General features: G+C 41.1%; 2 protein-coding genes across 2 annotated transcripts in view; one reads left to right on the top strand and one right to left on the bottom strand.

Annotated features, from left to right (window-relative positions):
• Positions 1 to 15,634, top strand: part of RecQ4 (RecQ4 helicase) — a 36,413-nt gene extending 20,779 nt beyond the window's left edge. Inside the window, exons 12-22 of the mRNA XM_037427364.2 lie at positions 2,018 to 2,200; positions 3,697 to 3,853; positions 3,949 to 4,050; positions 4,135 to 4,310; positions 6,370 to 6,495; positions 6,572 to 6,656; positions 6,769 to 6,899; positions 11,565 to 11,730; positions 11,808 to 11,994; positions 13,737 to 13,872; positions 15,281 to 15,634. Coding sequence (XP_037283261.2) covers positions 2,018 to 2,200; positions 3,697 to 3,853; positions 3,949 to 4,050; positions 4,135 to 4,310; positions 6,370 to 6,495; positions 6,572 to 6,656; positions 6,769 to 6,899; positions 11,565 to 11,730; positions 11,808 to 11,994; positions 13,737 to 13,872; positions 15,281 to 15,508 — 1,677 coding nt within the window. The 3' untranslated portion in view covers positions 15,509 to 15,634. The remainder of the gene's footprint in view (positions 1 to 2,017; positions 2,201 to 3,696; positions 3,854 to 3,948; positions 4,051 to 4,134; positions 4,311 to 6,369; positions 6,496 to 6,571; positions 6,657 to 6,768; positions 6,900 to 11,564; positions 11,731 to 11,807; positions 11,995 to 13,736; positions 13,873 to 15,280) is intronic.
• LOC119176197 (solute carrier family 25 member 44) lies at positions 14,057 to 18,843 on the bottom strand. Its single transcript, XM_037427365.2, has one exon. The coding sequence runs from the start codon at positions 18,507 to 18,509 to the stop codon at positions 17,559 to 17,561; it is 951 nt and encodes a 316-aa protein (XP_037283262.1). The 5' UTR covers positions 18,510 to 18,843; the 3' UTR covers positions 14,057 to 17,558.
• Between the last annotated feature and the right edge of the window lie 2,427 nt (positions 18,844 to 21,270).

The raw sequence follows: 21,270 nt of genomic DNA, 5'->3' as shown, positions 1-21,270 counted from the left end.
CGGCACTTACACCTATTCACATTGCAACAGTATGAGTCTCAATCTCACCTGTAGTGACTGACTGTAATGTTCAATAGCTATATAGCTTTCTGCTTCTGAACACAAGGCTATCACCTGCGGTGATTGACCATAAAGCTCAATGGATATATAGTTTTCTGCTTCTGAATGTAAGGTTGTTAGTTAAAGCCACAACCCATGCACATGCATTCGTATACTGTGGTCAAAATGCAGAAATGCTTGTGTACTAATATTTAGGTGCTTATATTAAGAAATATGGTGTGCCCTAAAGTAATATAAAAACTACTAAAATGGCACCACTGAAAGCCTGTGCATTGCCTTGGGTCATTAGACCCCACACTTTTATTTGTTAAGTTTAATAATTATATAAGTGACTTATTTTGTGATGGTTCTCTATATACAGCTGTCATGCTCCTCTATAGCGCATGATTTTAAGCCGCTCTATATCCATAATACATACTGTAATCGTAATCATTGTTCATCGTTCACACCATGTGAAAAACATGGCCTTCGCGCCATAAAACCCCACTACTCAATCATTCAATAACTTTTATGTGATGCCATCATTGTGCAATTTTCAAGATCAATGTACTGGAGCTAAGAGTGTGAGCAAGTACCTTAATTGTTTAAGTTAAAGGCACACTAAAATGAAATGCTAAATGAGTCATAGGCTGATAAATTAGTCTCTGAGAACTATGTTATTGCCAATTTGACAATCATAGGGCCATCATTAGAAGAATTTCAGACAGGAACTTCAGCACCTTAGTGTCAGTGTGACATTGCAGATTAATGTATTTTTTAGAGCTTCAACTAGGGCTAGTTGTGACCTCATTCTAATGTAGTTGCATCTGAGCAAAATGCGCCAAGTACTAATGAAAAAAGTAGACAGGACTAGTAGTACACAAATATCTGCTCACAGTGGCTCAGTGCAATTACTTGCAACTTGATGGTATCTAACTCCATTATAATGGCTTGTAACTTTTATCGAAAAAATATTATGTTGCCCCTAGCAGACAACATCAAAACTTAGGATGTTGCATGTGTTCTCGCTTACCAACCACGCATCTTTTCACGATAAGAGTGGTGCCTTTGGTATTGTGAAAAGGTAACTTACTAATGAGACAAACATTGTCTTTTCTCTATAGTGTTCCTTTAAGAGCTTGGACAGAAGATTTTGCTGTACACGTTCATAACAACAAACGTGGATATACCTGTCATCTTAAAGGGGCCCTGAAACACCTTTTCAAGTAATCATAGAACGGATTCACTAAAAGAGCTTATTGCCTCACGAATTCAACGGCGCAAAACTTTTAAGAATTTGTCCGGTACGAGCGGAGTTACAATGACTTGCCACAGGCTGCAATAGCATTCTCCCTTCTCTTGTCCCCACGAAAGCGCTGGAAACGAAGCAGGAAGGGATGACATGGGGCAAAGAAAATACGTCACGCGCATCTTGTGACCTTGAGCACTTTTTCTTTTTTTTTCTAATTCACGGCTTTTTCAGCCTGATCACGCATGCACGGGTGGACAAGTCGCGGCCTCCCGCGGCGATTCCTGTAACAACCGAGCATGCCATGTTCAAATCAGTCAATGGCTGATAAATGGCCTTCTAAAGTGATTTTTTGAGTTTCTTCTGTCGTTTGTCAAAAGAAGAGAAAGCAATTTTCAGCTGATTTTGATAGTTTATCGTTAATTGCAGACAGTGTGCTGTGCTGAAATATTTGGCTCACATATTTTCGGGAGCTTCTACTACCGAGCGGCAGCGTTTTCTGACCATGCTCAAAAAGTGTCACAGGGCTCCTTTAATGTCGAAGCTACATTCTACGAAAAAGGCACTAGTAAAACTTGAAAACAGCAACAATGCCATCCCGAGTGTATTATTACTGAATGTGTGCCAGAGATTTTTTTCGATAGCCAGTGTAGTGCTCCATTTACTTGAGCCACCGTAAAATGTTGTACTATAGAAGCTTTGTGACTTCAATTGAGAAAATTTTTATAGGTCCTCACAATGCAGCTAAAGGTCCGCTGCATCCTTGCTCTGACAGCAACTGCAACTAGGAGCACATGTCTGAGCATAGCAGAACACTTGCAGATTGACAACATGTCTGCTGGGGTTATTGGGACACCGTCTGTGCCGGAGAACCTAATTTTGTCAGTTTCAGAAGACAAATACCGTGATGAGGTATTTATACATTTTCCTTCGCTATATTTTGACATGTTTTTACAAATTGGATAAAAATAAACGTACCTAGTGTTTACCACACCTTCATGTATAAGACTACTGTTGTCATACGTTACAGAGTAGCCGTTTTTTTTTTTTATTAAAAAAGTATCACAATACACCAGCATTCTAATTATAAACCTCGCCATAAAGGACTACTGGCATGATATCCTCCCCCCCCCCTCCCCCCATTTTTTTATGTTTTAGACTTGAGAAAAAGTATTGGCAAGCCTCAGAATGTCTTGAATAATTTATTAGTGTATCTTTTTACACCTAGTTTTAGTCTCATTTCTAAAAAGTTTACTGTGTCATGGCACTATGATTTAGGCGTTCACAACCCACCGTGATGGCCTAGCGGCTGTGGTGTTGCACTGCTAAGCAGGATGGTGCGGTTTCAATTCTCGGTCGTGGCAGCTGCATTTAAACGGTGTAAAAATGCAAAAAGACCCGTGTACCTAGATTTATGTGGTGGAGAATTTCAGGTGGTCAAGAATAATCCAGAGTCGTCCTACTACATTGTGCTTCATAATGCTATATTAGTTTCTGCTCATAAAACACTAGAAAATAGCTTTAAAAAACTTCTTTTAAAACAGTCATGTGAGAGCACGACATTACATCACTTTCACACTTGTTCAGGCTCGCTTGGTCATTGAGCATCAAAATGTCCCTAAGGGCTGCTGTCATGTCACCACTGTATGCCGCATGGCTTCATGACATGTAACATCCAGGTAGCAAAACAGCAACTAGCTTTTGAAACGCTAGTTGCGCTCAGACGTTGACTTGGATGTTTAATTATTTAGAGAATTGTGAGCTTTTGTCGCAGATTTTTAATATAGTTTTGAAGTCCTGAAGATTCATCTAATACTCAAAAGGAGTGTACTAGACAGAATATATCGTCAGTACTTTTTAAAAGGTATGTACTAAAGAGTGTCCCTCAGTTAGTTTAGACTTGTCAGGCATTTTAAAAAAAATTAGTCTCATTTAATAAAAAAACGACCACTTTTTTGTTTTTTATTTTACGCTACACCTTAGCATTGCAACATCAGCGTGGCATGGGGAATTTCTTAGTATATTGCAAAACTTGAGTAGCACATGTAAAAGTTTTCAGGTTGTCTTTGGTTCAATGCAATGCAGTCCTCTAGTCATTAGCAGTTAACTAGAATCTTGTATGCACAGAAAAAATTCTCCACGTTAATGTGTGAGGGCCATCTGCATCATTTTTGTGGTTTTTATATCTTAGCAAGCCTCTTCTCACCTTAAAAGGGTTGCTATTGCAAAAGTATAATTTACTAATGCAGCTTAACCTAATATTTTCTTCTAGCACCTCGTTAACATCTAACTCAGGTTTCTTGGCTTCCAAGAATAGACATGTGCATCAGAAAGGCTGATAAAATGTAAATTGCCCATCTCTAACATTTCTCTAACATTCTTCATTTTATTCTTTAACCTGTATGCAGGCTCTTATAGAGCTTCTAAAGGGAAACAGGTTTGGCAGCTGCGAAAGTGTCATAATTTACTGCACACGAAGGGAGGAGACAGAACGGTTAGCATCATTAATTCGCACCAGTCTGCAGCATGTTGAGAAGCAAACTGATAGAGAAAACAGTTCAAAGGGTAAGCAACAAAATAAGACACATTATACATGTTGTGATAATTAATATCATATGGTGTTTCTGCCAAAGAATAGATTTTTCAATGCTTTATTGCAGCTGCTAAAGGTCGACGGTCCTATCTGGCTTGGGATGCAGAGGCATATCATGCTGGAATGACACCATTCAGGCGGCGCTCAGTTCAGAAAAAGTTTATGACTGGTATGAATGTCATCACAATCCGTTGCACATGAAATTTCACTAAAGCAAAAAAATAAAACCGCTCCTTGTGTGCTTTGTTTGCAGGTAAGCTCCGGGTTGTTGTAGCAACTGTTGCATTTGGTATGGGGATTGACAAGGCCGACATCAGAGCAATTATTCATTATAACATGCCAAAGAGCTTTGAGAACTATGTTCAGGAAGCAGGACGGGCTGGACGGGATGGTCTCACGTCACACTGTCACCTATTTTTGGAGCCTGAGGTTGGTATATTTGGCATATAATGGTCTTGCACATTTCTAATTAGCGAGTTGTCTCCACAGTGCACATAAGCACAATGACAAGATTTGTACTGCTCCTTGAAAACCTTGCATTCGAAAAGTCAATTTTTAATGCTCTTGAAGGTCCTGGAATTACTCTGTCCTTGAAAACTTCTTAATTTTGGGGCCACTGCAGTATAAAGTCTACAGTATGACCTGCTTTTTGTGATGGATTAGCATCGATGAGGCAAACAATACACTGTACAAGTTTGCATGTATTCTGCTTCTTCATGCCTTGTCCTATCATTCATTTCACTCCTCACCTGTTATGTCATCTTGCATCGCTTTCTTTCTCTGTACTTATCTCCTTATGACTTCACTCTTACTTCCTGCATTTATGCTGCTTTTTTCCCTCTCAAGCAGTTGGATCATGTGGTTAGTACACTGTAACAGTGTCAAGCCTTGTTAATATACTAAAGAGGTCTCAGCACCTGTCCTGAATTTTTTTGTGTGCTGGAAACTTCTTGAGATGACATCAAGGCTACCTTGTCTACTGTATATAACACTGTTAAAACTTGACTTAACGAAGCCAGACTTAACCTAGTTCCCACTCCAAGGAACAAATGTGCATCCCCTTGAAGGTACTCATAAGAGTTGACATTGTTGTCAACTTAAATTAATATAAATAACTTTGAACTAAAACCAATTTAACAATGCTTTTCTGAAATAAATTAGTAAAAAGAAGCACTAATTTTTTTCTACTTTTTGCACAGATGGCTTTTTTCTTCAAGCATGGGCCCCAACACTATTGTGTTGAAACATCTGTCACCCACAGTCACGGGCCCGATTTTATTTTGACTAGGCTATACGCCACCCACATGCACAGAACAGTGCACTCAACACTCTCACTGTTACCTACCAGATGATACTGTTATTGTTCCTGTCAATGCTCCCACAGGAACAGTGCTATGTGTTTTTGTTCTCTCATGATTTATGTGATGGGTAACACTGATTGTCACCCTGTCTTTGCGTTACCACTACTTGTCATATTTTACGTGACTGTCTGCGAGGCCCAATGTGCAGTACACCTGAACATACTTTCCACACAAGCATGCATGGGTTAGCAGTAAAAACACTACCATGGTAGATTTTGGGTGTCTCCTTCTTAAAATTTCAGCTTGCAAAGTTCTGAAAAGCCCCTTTGTGGATTTTGGGCGTAGTGACGACTTTGTTGAATTGAGTTTCAACTGTACTGATATCTATAAGTGCAATAAATTTAGTCAGAATTTGAAACATTGTTATAAAAAAAATTTCGTTTTAATGTCATTTTTAGTCCTTGAGAAACCTGTGACAGCGCCTTGATATTTCTTCAATATCCTTAAATTTTTTCCGTTGAAACCTGTATGAACCCTGCAAGGAGGAATCAAATCATAATGCAAAGAAATTCTACAAATCTGTAAATGATGCCAGATTAATAAGCATGTGTTGTACATGCTACACTTCATATGTCGCAAATTTTGATGATCGTAAGTGGCTGTAACTCTAGAACTACTGATATATTCTTTATTCAGGCGTCTGTGGCCAGTAGTTGTGATTTGATTGATATGTCGGGTTTAACGTCCCAAAACCACTATATGATTATTAGAGACGTCGTAGTGGAGGGCTCCGGAAATTTTGATCACCGGGGGTTCTTTAACGCGCACCCAAATCTGAGCACACGGGCCTGCAACATTTCCGCCTCCACCGGAAATGCAGCCGCCGCAGCCAGGATTCGATCCCGCGACCTGCGGATCATCAGCCAAGTACCTTAGCCACTAGACTACCGCGGCAGGGCAGTAGTTGTGCTGTACTTGGAACTTATTTTGGTGGTAGAGATGCAATATCTATAAAAACTGTATCTGGAAACCATCATTAATTGCCAACTAGTACATCAGAATAGATTCAGCCCTCGTCACTTTTTTTTTGTTATATCACGTGGTGTTTTGAGTAAAGGTGGTGGGTCCAAATGGTGATGGTAAGTAAGTTACTTTGGGCCTTGATGGTTCATCTTCTTCCCTTCCAGAACAAAGACCAAAATGAGTTGAAGCGGCACATATATGCAAACTCAGTGGATCGGCACGTTATTAGAAAGCTCCTTAAGAAAGTTTTTGCACCTCTTGTGAAGAGGAGAAAAACTGAGGATAACACTGTACGTACACAGTTATCCCTACTTGATTATTCTATGTGATGTCTTTCAATTATTAAAACTTGTGCACCATTTTTAGGCTCCCTTGCTGAATCAAAATTCCATGTATGAGATTGCTATTCCAATTGAAGCGACTGTAGAAGAATTGGACTTGAAAGAGGAGAGTAAGTCCTCCTTCTTTCTTCTTCACTTCTTTGGTGTGCTCATAGATAATTGTGTCCCCACTGTCCAGTAATATTGCCACTTGCACATTTATTTTTTACCCCTACATTTAAGATATCCTCACACTGTTGTGCTTCCTGGAGTTCCATCCTCGTAAAGTTGTGCGAGTGCTGAACAAAGTGTATGCGACATGCACAATCAAGTGCTATGGTGGCCCCCAACAACTGAGATCAGTTGCATCAAAGGTGAGCATCAATGGATCTTTCTTTGACAGGCCCTCCAGTATTCTCACTTCATTGAGAAGCTGTGGTGGCTGTTGCTTCCTGTAAAAAGGTGAATGTGTGCATATGTGTGTCTATATATCTAAACAAGTCAATATGTTAATAAATAAATGCCCAAGATTAAGTGCAAGATGTATGGTCTTGGATAACTGTGTCTCAGCTGTAGGGCGACCAACTGTCGGGTAGTTACCCTACTTGTAGGGTATTTTAGCTATTTTTCAACTAGTCTAGGGTAATGGAGCGGTGACTTGGGGTAATGTCAACATTTTGCTCATCATTGATCAGTGAAAAATGTAGAAGATTCGTGCGACATATCCGAGGGTTACATTCCTGGAGTGATCTGAATTGGAACGGTTTTTATTAAAAGTCCAATCTCAACAGCACGAAATATTAAAAATAATATGTCAACCATTCTTGTGCTAGGTCTCTCGTTTCTTTTTACTCTGGATGTTTTGTTTCCTCTCTGTCGTCTCCCATCTATTAGTTGCATGATGGGGCTTTTAAATTTTGTTGCGGTGGTCAGCTTCATTTAATAAGGCGAAAGCATTAAATGCCCCATCATAACATAAGTGATGGTCGGCATTACTGAGAGTGTTGCAAAAGATCATCATATAACAATGCCACGTCATGATGTTATTGTGGCATGACATATCGCCAGAATTTTTTATGTCATCATCAAGTCATTGTGGCGTCACTGTGGCATCACAATGTGACCTAGAATGATGTCATCAGATGTCATTGTCATAGTTTGGCCGATCTTGGAGGCACCCCAAACGTCTGAACATGGAGAATGTACTTTATCTGTACATTATCATTACACTACATAGAAATAGCACGTTATCACGGGGCTATGTACATGTTTAGGGTAAAATGTAGGGTACTAAACAAATAGTGTAGTGTAAAGCAGGGCCATTTCTACCTTGGCGTAGGGTATTTTTTGAAAATTAGATAGAAGCACTGCTCAGCTGTGACCATAATTTGAAGAACCTATCATAGTTACTACAGCGTGACTTTCAAAGCAACTTTAGGCCATCTTTGGCTATTTCATTGATAGTTTAACTGTATTATGAAACTGCCAAAAAAATGATGTCTCAATGACGTAGATGACGTCTCAATATGCTCTACAATGCCTTCTGTATGACTGAAAACAATCAGCAACCACCAGGTCAACGTGCCCATCGCCGTGTTCGTCAACTTGAGGCTAGATCCGATACCACAAAGCAGTAATAATGAAGGCAGAACAAAATTTACACTCAACGCAACACACCTGCTATGACTAATAAACATTGTATATAACTGTACACCGCTTGGCACTCATTCACATGCGTGAGTGGTCAATGTCACGGGTGAGTTACGGTCACACCGTAACTCACCCATCGTTTTGCCCACTCAACATCGTTCACTTCTTGGATATGTCATGATTTTTTTTCTCAATTTGACATTGTATGCAATAGCTGGTACAATGTTCCATGCCATCAGCAAAGAAAGCATCACTGAGCCCTCAAGAAATTTTCAGTGATCACCCTTTTTCAGTCCGAACAGCACCTCCAGTGAAGATCGTCGAAATCGAAACTGTTGGCCCTTAGCCTTCGAAATTGCCAGCCACGCGCCAGCCAGTAGACAATGGCAGAGGCCTGCATCAGCGTTTTTTTTTTCTAAGGGCGGGGAGGGACACAAACTTTTGTAACATGTCTGTGACACCACAGAAGTCCCTTGGTCCTTATGGACCAAGGCACGTCGCTTTACGGCCACCAAAAAATCATGCGCATACACAGTTTACCTCCCGGAAAAGGCCCATTTCGACAGCGTGCTTGTATTAGTGAAATAGATACGCAAACATGTAGTAGGAAAGAAATGCTTTATCGGCCTAGCCACGAAAAAAATTATCTTTGCACAAACATTTTTATTTTTTTCTCTTCAACCTGTATATATACCGCAAACATTTGAGGACGTTAATATCAGGGGGTTCAAGATCGGCCCCCTTGCTCAGAAGTTCAATAACCAGAGACGTAACTGCCGTTGTGGAGAGAAGGAAGCAAGGTTTATATTCAAAACAAAGTTAAATATTCTTATAAACCTAACTCATAAAATGTCACATATTTATACAATTTTTTACTAGTACTTTTTCTCGCTCTACAAGTTTCAGACAATGTTAGTTTACTTTTTGTTGTCGCAAGTTGGATGTCCGGTTGGTGCAGCTGCATTTTGCTAGAGGCTATACGCAGAAACATCTGTGTTCGGAGTGTTCAGAATATTAGTCCATACTGTAAATGAAGAGAGTGAGGTGCATGTGTGTGTGTGTACACGTATGCTTTACATTTGTAAAGGCAGTTGCTTGCTTAATGTCTGCATCTCAATGATGGGGCAACAACAGCATGAGCAAGCTTATTCTAAAATACGGTATACTTTGCTGTTCTTATATATATATATGAATAGCGCATATATATGAAAGAAAAAGAAATGTTTTCTCTCATATATATGTGCTATTCACCATCAGTACTTGGTGGACATTGGTTTAGCTTTTCGTCATTTGGTACAAAAACCAGAAGAGCCAACCTCAATGCCCATTGTTCAAAGGGGGAAAAAAGTAGGTATTTCCAACAGTTTTGCCCTAGCCTTTTTAACACGCAACCAATTAGATACAAGGTCCTGTTTACAGTACAAGGCACATTTTTAGTCAATACATTCGCTTTGTTTATGCTATGCCATAGCAAGATAGGCTATGTAATGAAGCAGGCAAACTAGAAGCATGTTCAATAGCACCACCCTTGTGATCTTTCCAGAAAGATCTTAATGCTGAGTCATACAGGGGTGCATTTGTTGCTGCCTGCTTGGCAGTGTTGCTTTCTGTAATCAAGCTGGAAGGGGGACAATTTTCATGCTGTGTTATTTCATGTTTCATTATGTAAAATGAAACTGAGATCCCACAGATCTTGCAGCAGGCTCTCAGGGTCATTGTACGTTCTTGTGCAGCAGTTGTCCGCTAATGTCAAAAACTTCGCAACCATGAACTTTCCCTAAAAGACAAAGGGACTAGGCATTAGGTGAATGCAATGAGGGCAAAAAATGTTGCTACTGTTGAAATTAAGTTGTGCACAAGAACAAGCATGATGCAGTTTAGGATTTCAATCTTTATTTCTGTCGATCTCAAAACTTTTCTAGAGACCTTTGTAATTTAGCACTGGTTAGTAGTACATCTTGGCCTGGAAGGACCAACGGCATATGGCAGTGTGTACCGATATATTCTCCACTTTACAACTTTTTGTTTGATTTGGAAGCATTATAGAAAATCCAGTGGACAAAGCATGCACCTCAAAACACTTCTGAGAGCAAGCGAGTGCTTATACAGTACTGTTTTCAACAAGGTTTACAGGAGCACAATGTTTTCAAGAAATGCATCATATTTTCCTAGGAATTAGAGTCATGGTAATAAAGGTGCCCTGCAACGCTTGAGTGCATGTAGTGCTGAATACTGAGATCAATGTAAAAAGAATAATTGAAATCGATTCACTGTAACAGAAGTCATTACATTAGCCTTCAAAGTTAAAAACCTCAGTAGACGATGGGAAAAAATGTTCCCATTCGCATTGCACTCTCCCACTGATATCAAAAGCTAGTTCCAATCTCTGAGTGCCTCTTACAGAGACACATCAGACGATTCTCTTGATGGTGGCCATTCTGCAGTGCATCTAGCGTCGTTTTGCAATTGTTTTCAAGTTTTCCAAAACCGTATGCATATTACGTGCGACTTTTGGTGTCAAACTAATCAAAATGACCGGCCAATGTAGTCACTCTCACGTGATGAAGTGGCGCTTCCTATCACAAAAATAGCCATTGTGCATCACTAGCTCGAAAACAATGTGGTTTCTCCGTTTAAATAAAATTGTAACAGCTTTGTTTCTAGTGTTGCCACTTGCACAATGATATCAGTGCATTCCACAGTTCAAGAAAAAGTGATAAAAATGGCAGACTTAATTTGTGTCACCGGGCCCCTTCAAAATTTGCAGACACACTCTTTCCAGTAGAGAACATACTGTCAAATACCTGCATCAGCAAAAATTAACCCATTTACAAAGATTCTAAAGACCACATTCTGCATTGTTGAGCAACTCCACAACGGAAACATTTCCTCGTTCTATTTCCTATTTTTTGATGGAACTAAAGAAAGCACTTCCACAGTCCACAAAGATTTTCCTTAAAATTTCCATTTTCAATTTATGTTCAGGATATATTCACTGGCAAATGGGCCCCATTATTTTTTTATGTTAAACCAAGACATCACTAGGGCATTTAAGAGGCTTGCCATGTTTGTTAGGCTAGAAATAATGCTCTAGCAATGCCTCACAAAGTCATTCCACATTGTTACAGAATTCCATCAATGTCACTCACAAAGGTTGATTGTAAATTTACTGTATTTAGTTTAAATTGATGTGCGCAACCTATTTCCAGTGAAATCTTGCCAGCATTTTTTTCTTTGCTCAATGATTTCACTCATCAATTTCATTCATTATATTAATCATCACAGATTTAGCCCTTGGACACATTAACTTTATTTTTTACGCAACCTAAGGTGCACAGTTTCACAAGAGTGCATGCTGTAAACAGCAGTTGCCATTTTACCACTTTCAGAACGCAGCAGTGGCAGCGGCAGTGGCACTGCAAGAGAAGTGTGACCAACAGCCTGTTAACACACTGTCATTCCCTGTTGTGGATGTGGCTGCATATATGGGCTGGGATTCGAAGCTGGTTAAGAGAGATTTAAAGACACTAGAGTATGACAACACTGTGCTTCATGGTGAGTGACCGTGACAGAAAACAGCAGTCTCTTGTACCCTGTACCAATCGTTGCTTGGTGATGCCACATTTCCACAGCAACGGGATACTCTCGCAAATCAGGCGTCATCGTGGAGTTTTCGGACCTCGCCTTCCACCTGAATGTTTCGGCCGCTCTCACTGAAGAGGACTGTGATCATTTGCTGGATTACCTCTATGAAAGAGTACGAAAGCAAGAGAAGCTGGACATTGCCCGTCTTAAAAAAGTACAAGAAGCCTTTCAGAGGTAATGCTCTGCAGTTCTAGTGAAGCTCCTTTGAGTCTCCTTTAATGTCATATCTCATTTTGCCTGAGAACTGCTTGTTGCTCAGAAGCTGCTTCTTCACTAGTACCGCAATCCACATTAACTTTGGTTTAGCCAAAGATGTGGTGGGGATGCGATTTAAAAAACCGGGTGTACATTATGTGTTACAGTTAAAAGTAGTAAACTGGTTTTGTAGAATTGTTAATCATCAATATTTGCCATAACAGTACAGTTATCCTGTACTTGCACATGGTATTATTTTACAAACAGAGTATTCTGGGCATCACCAAGATTTCACATTGATGAGTTGCTGGGCGATAAATTTTCTTGACAGCGCTGTGGAAGCTACAGAACAGAAGCGCATGGCTGCTACTCTGCCTAGAAATAGTACTTAAGTTTATTTATAATCTGTTCATTTTGCCTTGCAAGAAATAAAGGCTGCTTTATTTATTATGAGGCTCGAAATGCTGGAAGTCAAAGGTAAAATGCAGTTATTGTTCGTTTTTTAAGAATGCCTTTCTTTTCTTTCCACTTTTTAGAGAGCACTATCTTTTCAGCACATCCAATTCCCAAGTAAATGTGGCATCCATGGCGTAGTAAGTCAGGTCTGGTGCACTAAGTGCCAAAAAACATACAAGGAATGGAACACAAACAACAAATGATGAGTGTTGTTTTTTTTTTTGGGGTGCAATAGTGCACCAGAGTAATGTACAAACAAGCCCAACTCACCACTTTAATAAATAGCGCGCTATTTACTTCTTCCAGAAAAATATATACTCTTAATGTGGCACAAAAATGTGCACTGAACCGTCAAACTCTCCCATTCACATTTTCATGTTTATAATATTCTGAACGCATCAACGATACAAGGGTGCAAAACCAAAATCAGCCGCAAGCTGCCAAAATACTTACCGAGCAACACGAATGTGCAAAAGCTACACCTCCGTAGCCTTTGCTCCAATGCCAGGATAAGTTGTTTCCGAGTATAGTTTGTATAAAAAAAAAAAAAACTCCCCGCCGCGGTGGTCAAGTGGCTAAGGTACTCAGCTGCTGACCCGCAGGTCGCGGGATCAAGTCCCGGCTGCGGCGGCTGCATTTCCGATGGAAGCGGAAATGTTGTAGGCCCGTGTGCTCAGTTTTGGGTGCCTGTTAAAGAACCCCAGGTGGTCGAAATTTCCGGAGCCCTCCACTACGGCGTCTCTCATAATCATATGGTGGTTTTGGGACGTTAAACCCCACATATCAATTAATCAATCAATCAGTTTGTATAAAAACACACATACAAGATGAAAATGCAAGACACAACACTGTTTTGCCTTTTCTTCTTTTGTCCTCGGCTGTGTGCACTGTCACATTTTTAAAAGACAAGATTTCTTTACAATGATGCTAAACACATGGCTTATTCACGAAAAAAGTGTAATGCTGATATTTAAGCTCGCATTATCTTATGTGAAGTAGCTAGTGACTGGAAACCTTCACAAAAACTTTTAGTTTCATCATGCCTGCATTTAAAAACACAAGTGCTTAAGAATACTGAAATTTTATGCAGAAAGTGATGCACCGAGAGAGCAGTACTTGACTGTGTATTGCTTGGTTGAAGTGCTTGTATCCAAGTCTGCACAAGAGCAGCTGTTTTTTTTTTTTTTTGTCTGTCAGATAAGACTACATTCAAGAAGTATTTCAGAGTTGCATCAAGACACTTGTGGCATTTTTCCATTCCACAGTGCATCTTGTGAAGTGTGTACTGAATGTGCGGAGACTGCAAGCATAGAAAAAAGCAATTCACTGAAGAAACTGATTCAAGATTACTTTGATGAAAAGTTAGCCCTGGACCATGATGATGAAGAGCCTCCACAGACTGTAAGTAGAACTTCCAAACCTTGTGCTCACATAAAAAAGCATGTTAAAATATTAAAGATTCTATCTAAATTGCTCCACTGTTGGCAACAACAGTTGAACAATTTATACTTTTTTCATGCGGCAAGCAAACCAGACGTAATCTCTAACATGTGCATAAATAATTACTAGCACGAAGCTTCTGGAGTAGGGTATGTTTATGATGGTTTTATTTACGATAAATTTTAAGCTTGTTCATTAAGTATGCCAGCAGACCTTCTTATCTTCCTAGTCTCAAACGCCATTAGTACAATCAGCAACTCTTTTTTTTTCTATGTAGGCTTGAGTTATCAAAGCTCTGATTAAATGATTTGAAACTGTTAGGTGTGCATAATGATACAGCATTAAAGGTAGCATGATGGAAAATTTATTACAGCACTTCTATCTTAAACGGGCCCTGCAACACTTTTTGAGCATGGTCAGAAAACGGTGCCAATCAGTGGTAGAGGCTCCCGAGAACACACGAGCCAAACGTTATAGCACAGCACACGGCCTGGAATTCAGAATAAGTGATCAAAGTCAGCTAAAAATTGCTTTCTTTTCCCTCGACAAATGACGGAAGGCGCTCAAAAATCACTCGTAGAATGCCCATCTATGAGCCATTGACTGATTTGAACATGGCGCGCTCAGTCGTTACAGAGATCGCCGCTAAAGGCCGTCACTTGTGCACGCGTGCGCGCCCAATCGCCCTGAAAAGGCCGCATATTCGAAGAAGAAAAAAAAGAAAAAAAGTGCTCAAGGTCACGAGGTGCGCATGAGCTTCCAGCGCTTTCGTCGGGACGAGAAAATGCAATTCCATCGTGCAACAAATCTTTGTAACTCCGCTCGTACTCGACGGATTCTTAGAATTTTTGCTCGTTGAATTTGTGAGGCAACAATCTCTCCCCGTGAATTAATTTTATGGTTACTCAAAAAAGTGTTTTAAGGCCCTTTTAACTGGTGTGGTCAGGTGAGAACAAGGTATATCTAATAGTATGCTGATGTGTACACTCTATTTCACAATACTATCACTCTGGTGAGGAAGCTGCTGCTTGTGTGAGAAAAAGTAATCGTGTATGTGTCCACCAACATCACAATGTTGTCTGCTCACTTTTCATCTGGCGATCAGGCCACAGAGCTTTCATTCCAGTGGCACATTGTGAAACACAGTACTTGTACAGGTTTGTGCTAGTTTGTAGTGTGCGAGCAAACCTACGGCAATGTGTTATGAGTGAACAAGAATATGAAAGAAGAAAACAGTGTATCTCAAAGCAGCCAACAAACACTGTGGTACACTATGGGTCCAGAGTTGAAGTATCACAATACTGCAGCCTTGAATTTAGTTCGGTATCAGGCACACTATTTCAGCACTTTGCCCTTTCCTTTCCAACAGGAGCGATGCTTAAACCAGCTTCGACAGGAAATTCGAAACCTCGTGATGCAACACAGGGACCACTCGTTCAATGGTCGAGCGGTGGCGCGTATATTTCATGGCATTGGGAGCCCATGTTTTCCGGCACAAGTATGGGGAAGAGTGCGCCGGTTTTGGAGGGGCTTCCTGGATGTGGACTTCAACACAATAGTAAACATTGCAAACAAAGAGCTTCTGTCACTGCGCTGAACTGTGCAATGAAATTTCTCTCCCCTTCTCCATCTTGCTGTTCACACTTGCAGACTATTTTATACCTTTGGTCTACGCTGCTTTAGTTCTTTTGTAATAAAAAAATATATATTTATTGATGTAAAAGTTCAGTTTGTCTTATTTTTCACAATACCTTAACAGCTGCATTCTTATATTTTGCCATTTATAAACTTAAAATGCAGCACACAGCCTGAAACATGTCTTGAATGTTTTGATTAGCTATTCCTAGTCATTTTTTTTTATTATTCTTGTGAATTACATATACTAAAGCTGGCCTCATAAATGCAGTGCAATTTTATACCTGATCAGTGTCACAATGTTGCAACAAGTTTATATCACTCACCATTCAGCAAATATAAAAACACAACTGTGGAGAGAGAATTTAAAGGGACTGACAACAGATTTTTTCCCAATCATTTCTTTACAATGCGGCAGAAAGGTCACCCTTTGTACGTTTGTAGCGGCAGTAGTTAATCCCAAAAGCACGTAGTTATTTTACAAGCAGTATTTTTCAATCTGGAAGGCTCTAAACACAAATGTACCTTTCATCCAGCAGTGCTGACAATTAACCGCGATGCTGACAGCCCTTTTTGCTATTATTAAAGCTGTCTTTCTGCTTTTGCAGGAGTTCCTGTAACTATGCTTAACCACCTTTATTTTGAGGTTAACTATTTTTTAAAATAACAAACGATTACAATGACATGAGGTCACATAACACACCTTTTTTGTATTTGTACCACATTGCTTGCGCCTGTGTCATGGGTGGCTTGTCTCGGCATGGTTACTAAATCAATACACGAGCCGAGCCAAGTCATCGAAAACTTCACGGTGCATATACACAGCTGCGCCGGGTAGCAGTGCGCATCATTTTGAGGTGAAGCGCAGGTACAAAAACTATGTCACCAAAAATATTAGCGACCTGGAAACTGTGTACAAAGTTGCATGAGCACGCCGAAAAGTTGCTCAAGACGTTCTAACTAGCATGGGATCATTACGTCACACTAGGGGCAGCACCACTTCAATGCATACTATTAGCACACGTCTATTTGTACATTTCTGTGCAGTAACATCTTTATACTTACTATAAAGAAAGGAACAATATTTCAGTTCTAAAAAAATTTTTAGACCGCTTACAGCAATCACTGATCACGTTGCTAGGGACATCAGATCGTTTGCGTTTTTGCCACCTGAGGTGCGTCATTTTTCGCTACTTTCAATGAAGAAATAAAGATATAAATCCACCTCTCATGAAAAAAAACTGGGTTGGTTTGTATCACTGCGACTGACAATCTTTTTGTCAGTGGAGTCATCTCATTTTATGTTCTGGGCAGTTGTTGGCCCCTTTAAAAACGTGTCACAGTCTGCGAGCTTGGAAGTGTTGAAGCCTCAAGGAGTGAACAAAAAATCTGCAGGGTACATGTATGTCACATGCACTTTTTGCTATCATTTTCTTGGGCATTACGTTTCATGGCTGCATATCTGAAAATGACTAGCACATAGAAGAACTTTGAGGGCTCTTATGAACCTATGGACTAGAAATTTACGCATTTTAAGTCATATGTTAATGAAATTTTTTACTGACACATAGCTGTGGCAATGTGCTGCACTGTTCAATATCTGGCCTGCTTTGCAGATAAATTGACTGCATGGAATGACTGTAGTAAGGAAGAAAAGAAGAAGACACTTCCACTTAACACAGGAAAAATACTAAGTCGGGTACTCTTCAAGGTACTCTTCATAAAAACGGATCTCTCACTTTCAGGGGCAAACTGAAATTGGGCTAAGTTAAGGGGCAGAAAGGATACACGTAAAACATGCAAGGCTTCTCTGCCACTACATCGTGTCGCGACATGACATGAGCAACTAAAGCACTCCATAAATAATCCTCATTTTGTTTGCTCTATCATTTATAGATAAAGAAATCAATCCGCGCTACAATTCGTTGGCGCTCAAATTAAACGCGATCATATATAAGCACGTATCCAGCGAGGAGTCCCTTATGAGAAATTTGCGACAAGCTTGCGGTGAACTACCACCGAATCTTGTCCTTGTATTCATCATGTACGCTCCACCGCTTGAGCGTTTCGTAGCCCAGAGCAAGCAGAAAGGAGCTGATTACACTCTGCATTACGCGAGCCGACAGGCCTATCTGGAACATGCGCAAGCGTTCTTCCGTCCAGAGCTGCCAAAAAGTTTGCGTGACCGAATTCATGCGCTGCACTTGGATGCGGGCTCGCACAACATCCATCGGGTTGGTGATGAGGCATACGGTGATACCGCTCAGGGGTCCTGCCATGCACTGCACAAACATTTGAGGAGTCCAGCCAGGCAGAACGCGCCGCAGCCCGTCGGTGTAGGCCGGATAGAACATCCACCATAGCGCACTGCCGGGCACATAAGCGAGCAGTGATGCGAAGTACCCTCGGTAAAAGCCCCTGATGCCATCTCTTCGGTACAATTCGCGAACGATGGCCGCAGAAATAAGGTGCTTCCTTTTCAGGTCGACGCTGATGTTAAGCGGGTTCATGACCGTGCCACCGCTTTTGCTCGACCGGCCCAAGACCATCATGTGCTGGGAGACGACGTCGAAGGGCGTGATAATAGTCTGACTCACTAGAGAACTGCAACCACCAGCTATAAGTCCCTTTAAACGCCGGTCGTGTATGTCGGCGTGTCGAGAAAGCATGTCCCGTACTTTTTCATACGTGAAGATATAGCCGATGCCCGAGAACATCTGTATTGTGTTAATCCAAAAGCCTCTGTACAAACCTCCGAAGCCTTCGTAGCGCAGAATTTTCGAGCAGGCGTCAAACGTACCGGTATAAAGCTTTCCCGGCTTTTGGACTTGCAGTCGCGTTTTGATGACCGTCAAAGGGTACACCAGGCAACGCAAGGTGAACGAGTTGATTATGCTGAACATGAAGAATCGTGATTTGTCCATCATTTCCCATTCTATCGTAAGGATTTCCGGATCCTCCATGCTTGCAGATGTGTACAAAATCAGGCGTTTTCTTCAAGTACAAATACGTACAACAAATAATCGGGCGCTCTTCATGTCGTCCGCATTTCGACATGACTGTGCACGAGGTCCACCGAGCACCTAACACAGGGATGTAGAAACATGCTTACGTTAACGAGTTGATCACGTAAAACACGCACGCCCGCCAAACTAACTGGCCTTGAGGATAAAAATGTGGAGAACCAGCACTTTCCGCAAAGTTTCATAAAACGTGAAAGCGCACCATTTCAAGAATTCGGTGAAGTGCCCGCTGATATTGCGATCGCACACGACACGACATCTGTCTTGCGCTTGCAGCGCCAATTGCGGCCAGTATGTAAAAAAAAAAACAGCTTCAAAACCATGACCTACTACACTCCTGACCTGCCCAGAGAGCACCTCTTCCAGCGCCCACGTTCTAGTTCATACCTTCTGCCGCTAGGGCCGTCACCTACGAGCGGCGTGGCGCTAGGCAGCACCTGTTCGCTGACGTCACCTTCACTCTTTGTAGTCAAATTTTAACCAACAAAGCACTCGTAGTGCGAATTTATGATCCACAATTTAGAAATATCCAGAAATAATAATACTAAAAGACATTCAGAATTTTTTTTGCAATAAAATGCACGCGACAACGCATAGGCTGTCCAAAATCATGTAAATCCACGGGTTTCCACGTTTGTCAACCAGTGTGCTATAAATTCTTAAGCGCACTGAACAGCTTACTTGACCAGCAATGTATGGGAAGAAATAGTCACATATATGCCGACAGTTCACCACAGAAAGCAGGCATTCTTATACCAGCGCCTACAAAACAACCGTAAAGAAGCAGACGAACAGGTTATAGGTAGCGCCACCTACGGCGAGCGATTGAACGAGAGCGGGGACACGCGCTCCCATAGGAACCCCGCTATCTGAACAGGTCAGGAGTGTAGTAGGTCATGTTCAAAACATAGCGACCATGACGTCAATTTATTTCTTTTTTGGCAAAATTTTGGCCTTTAAGATCTGTAATGGTACTTTAAGAAAAACCGTTATTTAGACATAAATAAAATAACTTAAGTGAGCTAATTAAGGAAAAAAAACTTTACAAATTAGGTAAAAAATATGTTTTATGCTTTTATATATTGTTTCAATGACGGTCATGTTGCCACTTTTATGGCCTTTGAGATTTTGGGCGCGTGGCGGGTTTTTCATTGGTCGTTCGTCCCAATCACGGTGGAAAATCGCACGGAGAGTGCGTGTTTGTTTCCAGAGGTGGGCACGGCCCTCTCTTGTCTCCGCACCGCTCTTTCTTTTCGTCGAATAGGACTCCCGCGCTACAGTGTACTAGAAGGCATAGGGTTTCTTAATATACACTAGAGAGACTCTGGCGCTAGTGTCTAAGGTGGGGAATACTAGACACGCAGGGTGTGGAAAATGGAGTCACTAATCTTTTAAAGGAAATCTATAAAAGTAACAAGGTAGTTATAAAGCGGGAAAAACAGGTATTCAAGCCCACAGAGGTGAAACGGGGACTTAGGCAGGGGTGTCCACTGTCACCCTTGTTATTCATGATGTACCTACAAGGATTAGAGGCCAAATTAGAGGGAAGTGGACTTGCCTTCAACCTCTCTTTAGTCAAACAAGGAAAACTCTTTGATCAGGCACTACCAGCATTAATGTATGCAGATGATATAGTGCTAATGGCCGACAACAAGGAAGATTTGCAGAGATTGGTGGACATCTGCGGTAATGAGTGAGATAGTTTAGATTTCAGATTCAGTAAGGAAAAATCAGCAGTCATGATTTTTAATGACAATGAAGGTAGTGAGATTAGAATTCAGGAGGTCACGCTAGAGATAACAGATAAATACAAATATCTGGGCGTATGGATAAACAATGGGATCGAGTACCTAAGGGAACACGAAATATACGTGACGGCTAAAGGTAACAGGAATGCAGCAGTGATGAAAAATAGGGCACTGTGGAATTACAATAGGTATGATGTTGTGAGAGGAATATGGAAAGGGGTCATGGTTCCTGGGCTGACGTTCGGCAATGCGGTCTTGTGCATGAGGTCAGAAGTTCAAGCAAGATTAGAAATTAAGCAACGTGGAATAGGTAGGCTTGCTTTAGGAGCTCACGGGAATACACCAAATCAAGGAGTACAAGGTGATATGGGATGGACATCATTTGAGGGCAGGGAAGCTAGCAGCAAGATAAAATTTGAGAAGCGACATTGAGCACTATCTGACAAGAAAGAATTGCTACGTTATACTCGCTGGGCGTAATCTTCTTGGTTTTAGAAAGGTTTAGCGAGCGTTGAGGCGCAGTGCCATGAATACAGTGAACTAGTATATACCATGAACTCGAGGTGGTTAAAGGTAGGAAGTAGATACGAAGCGCAAGTCGTAAGAAATTAAAAGCCGAATTCTCCTGTCTCTCATTCCCCCTTAGCAGCCATTGGCACGTACATTGAGCACTATCTGACAAGAAAGGGTTGCTACTTTATACTCGCTGGGCGTAACCTCCTTGGTTTTAGAAAGGTTTAGCGAACGTTGGGCCGCTGTGCCATGAATACAGTGAACTAGTATATACCATGAATTCGAGGTGGGAAGTAGGCACGAAGCACAAGCCGTAAGAAAGTGTGCGCGTGTCACCTCTCGTTTAGTTTTTGGAATGTCCGCTGGATGGCGGTGCTTCTATGTGGGGAATATATGATGAAAAGATGCGAGATGGTGGTACTTGGAGTGTTGAATAGATG

Source organism: Rhipicephalus microplus, chromosome X (assembly GCF_043290135.1).
Source record: "Rhipicephalus microplus isolate Deutch F79 chromosome X, USDA_Rmic, whole genome shotgun sequence".
NCBI classification, from domain to species: Eukaryota; Metazoa; Arthropoda; class Arachnida; order Ixodida; family Ixodidae; genus Rhipicephalus; species Rhipicephalus microplus.
The sequence above is the reverse complement of the archived record's forward strand: the minus strand, read 5'-3'. Positions and strand labels throughout refer to the sequence as shown.

What these genes read in the sequence shown, in the direction of transcription:
- LOC119176197 (XM_037427365.2), bottom strand. Translation starts at nt 18,509, where the DNA reads ATGGAGGATCCGGAAATCCTTACGATAGAATGGGAAATGATGGACAAA.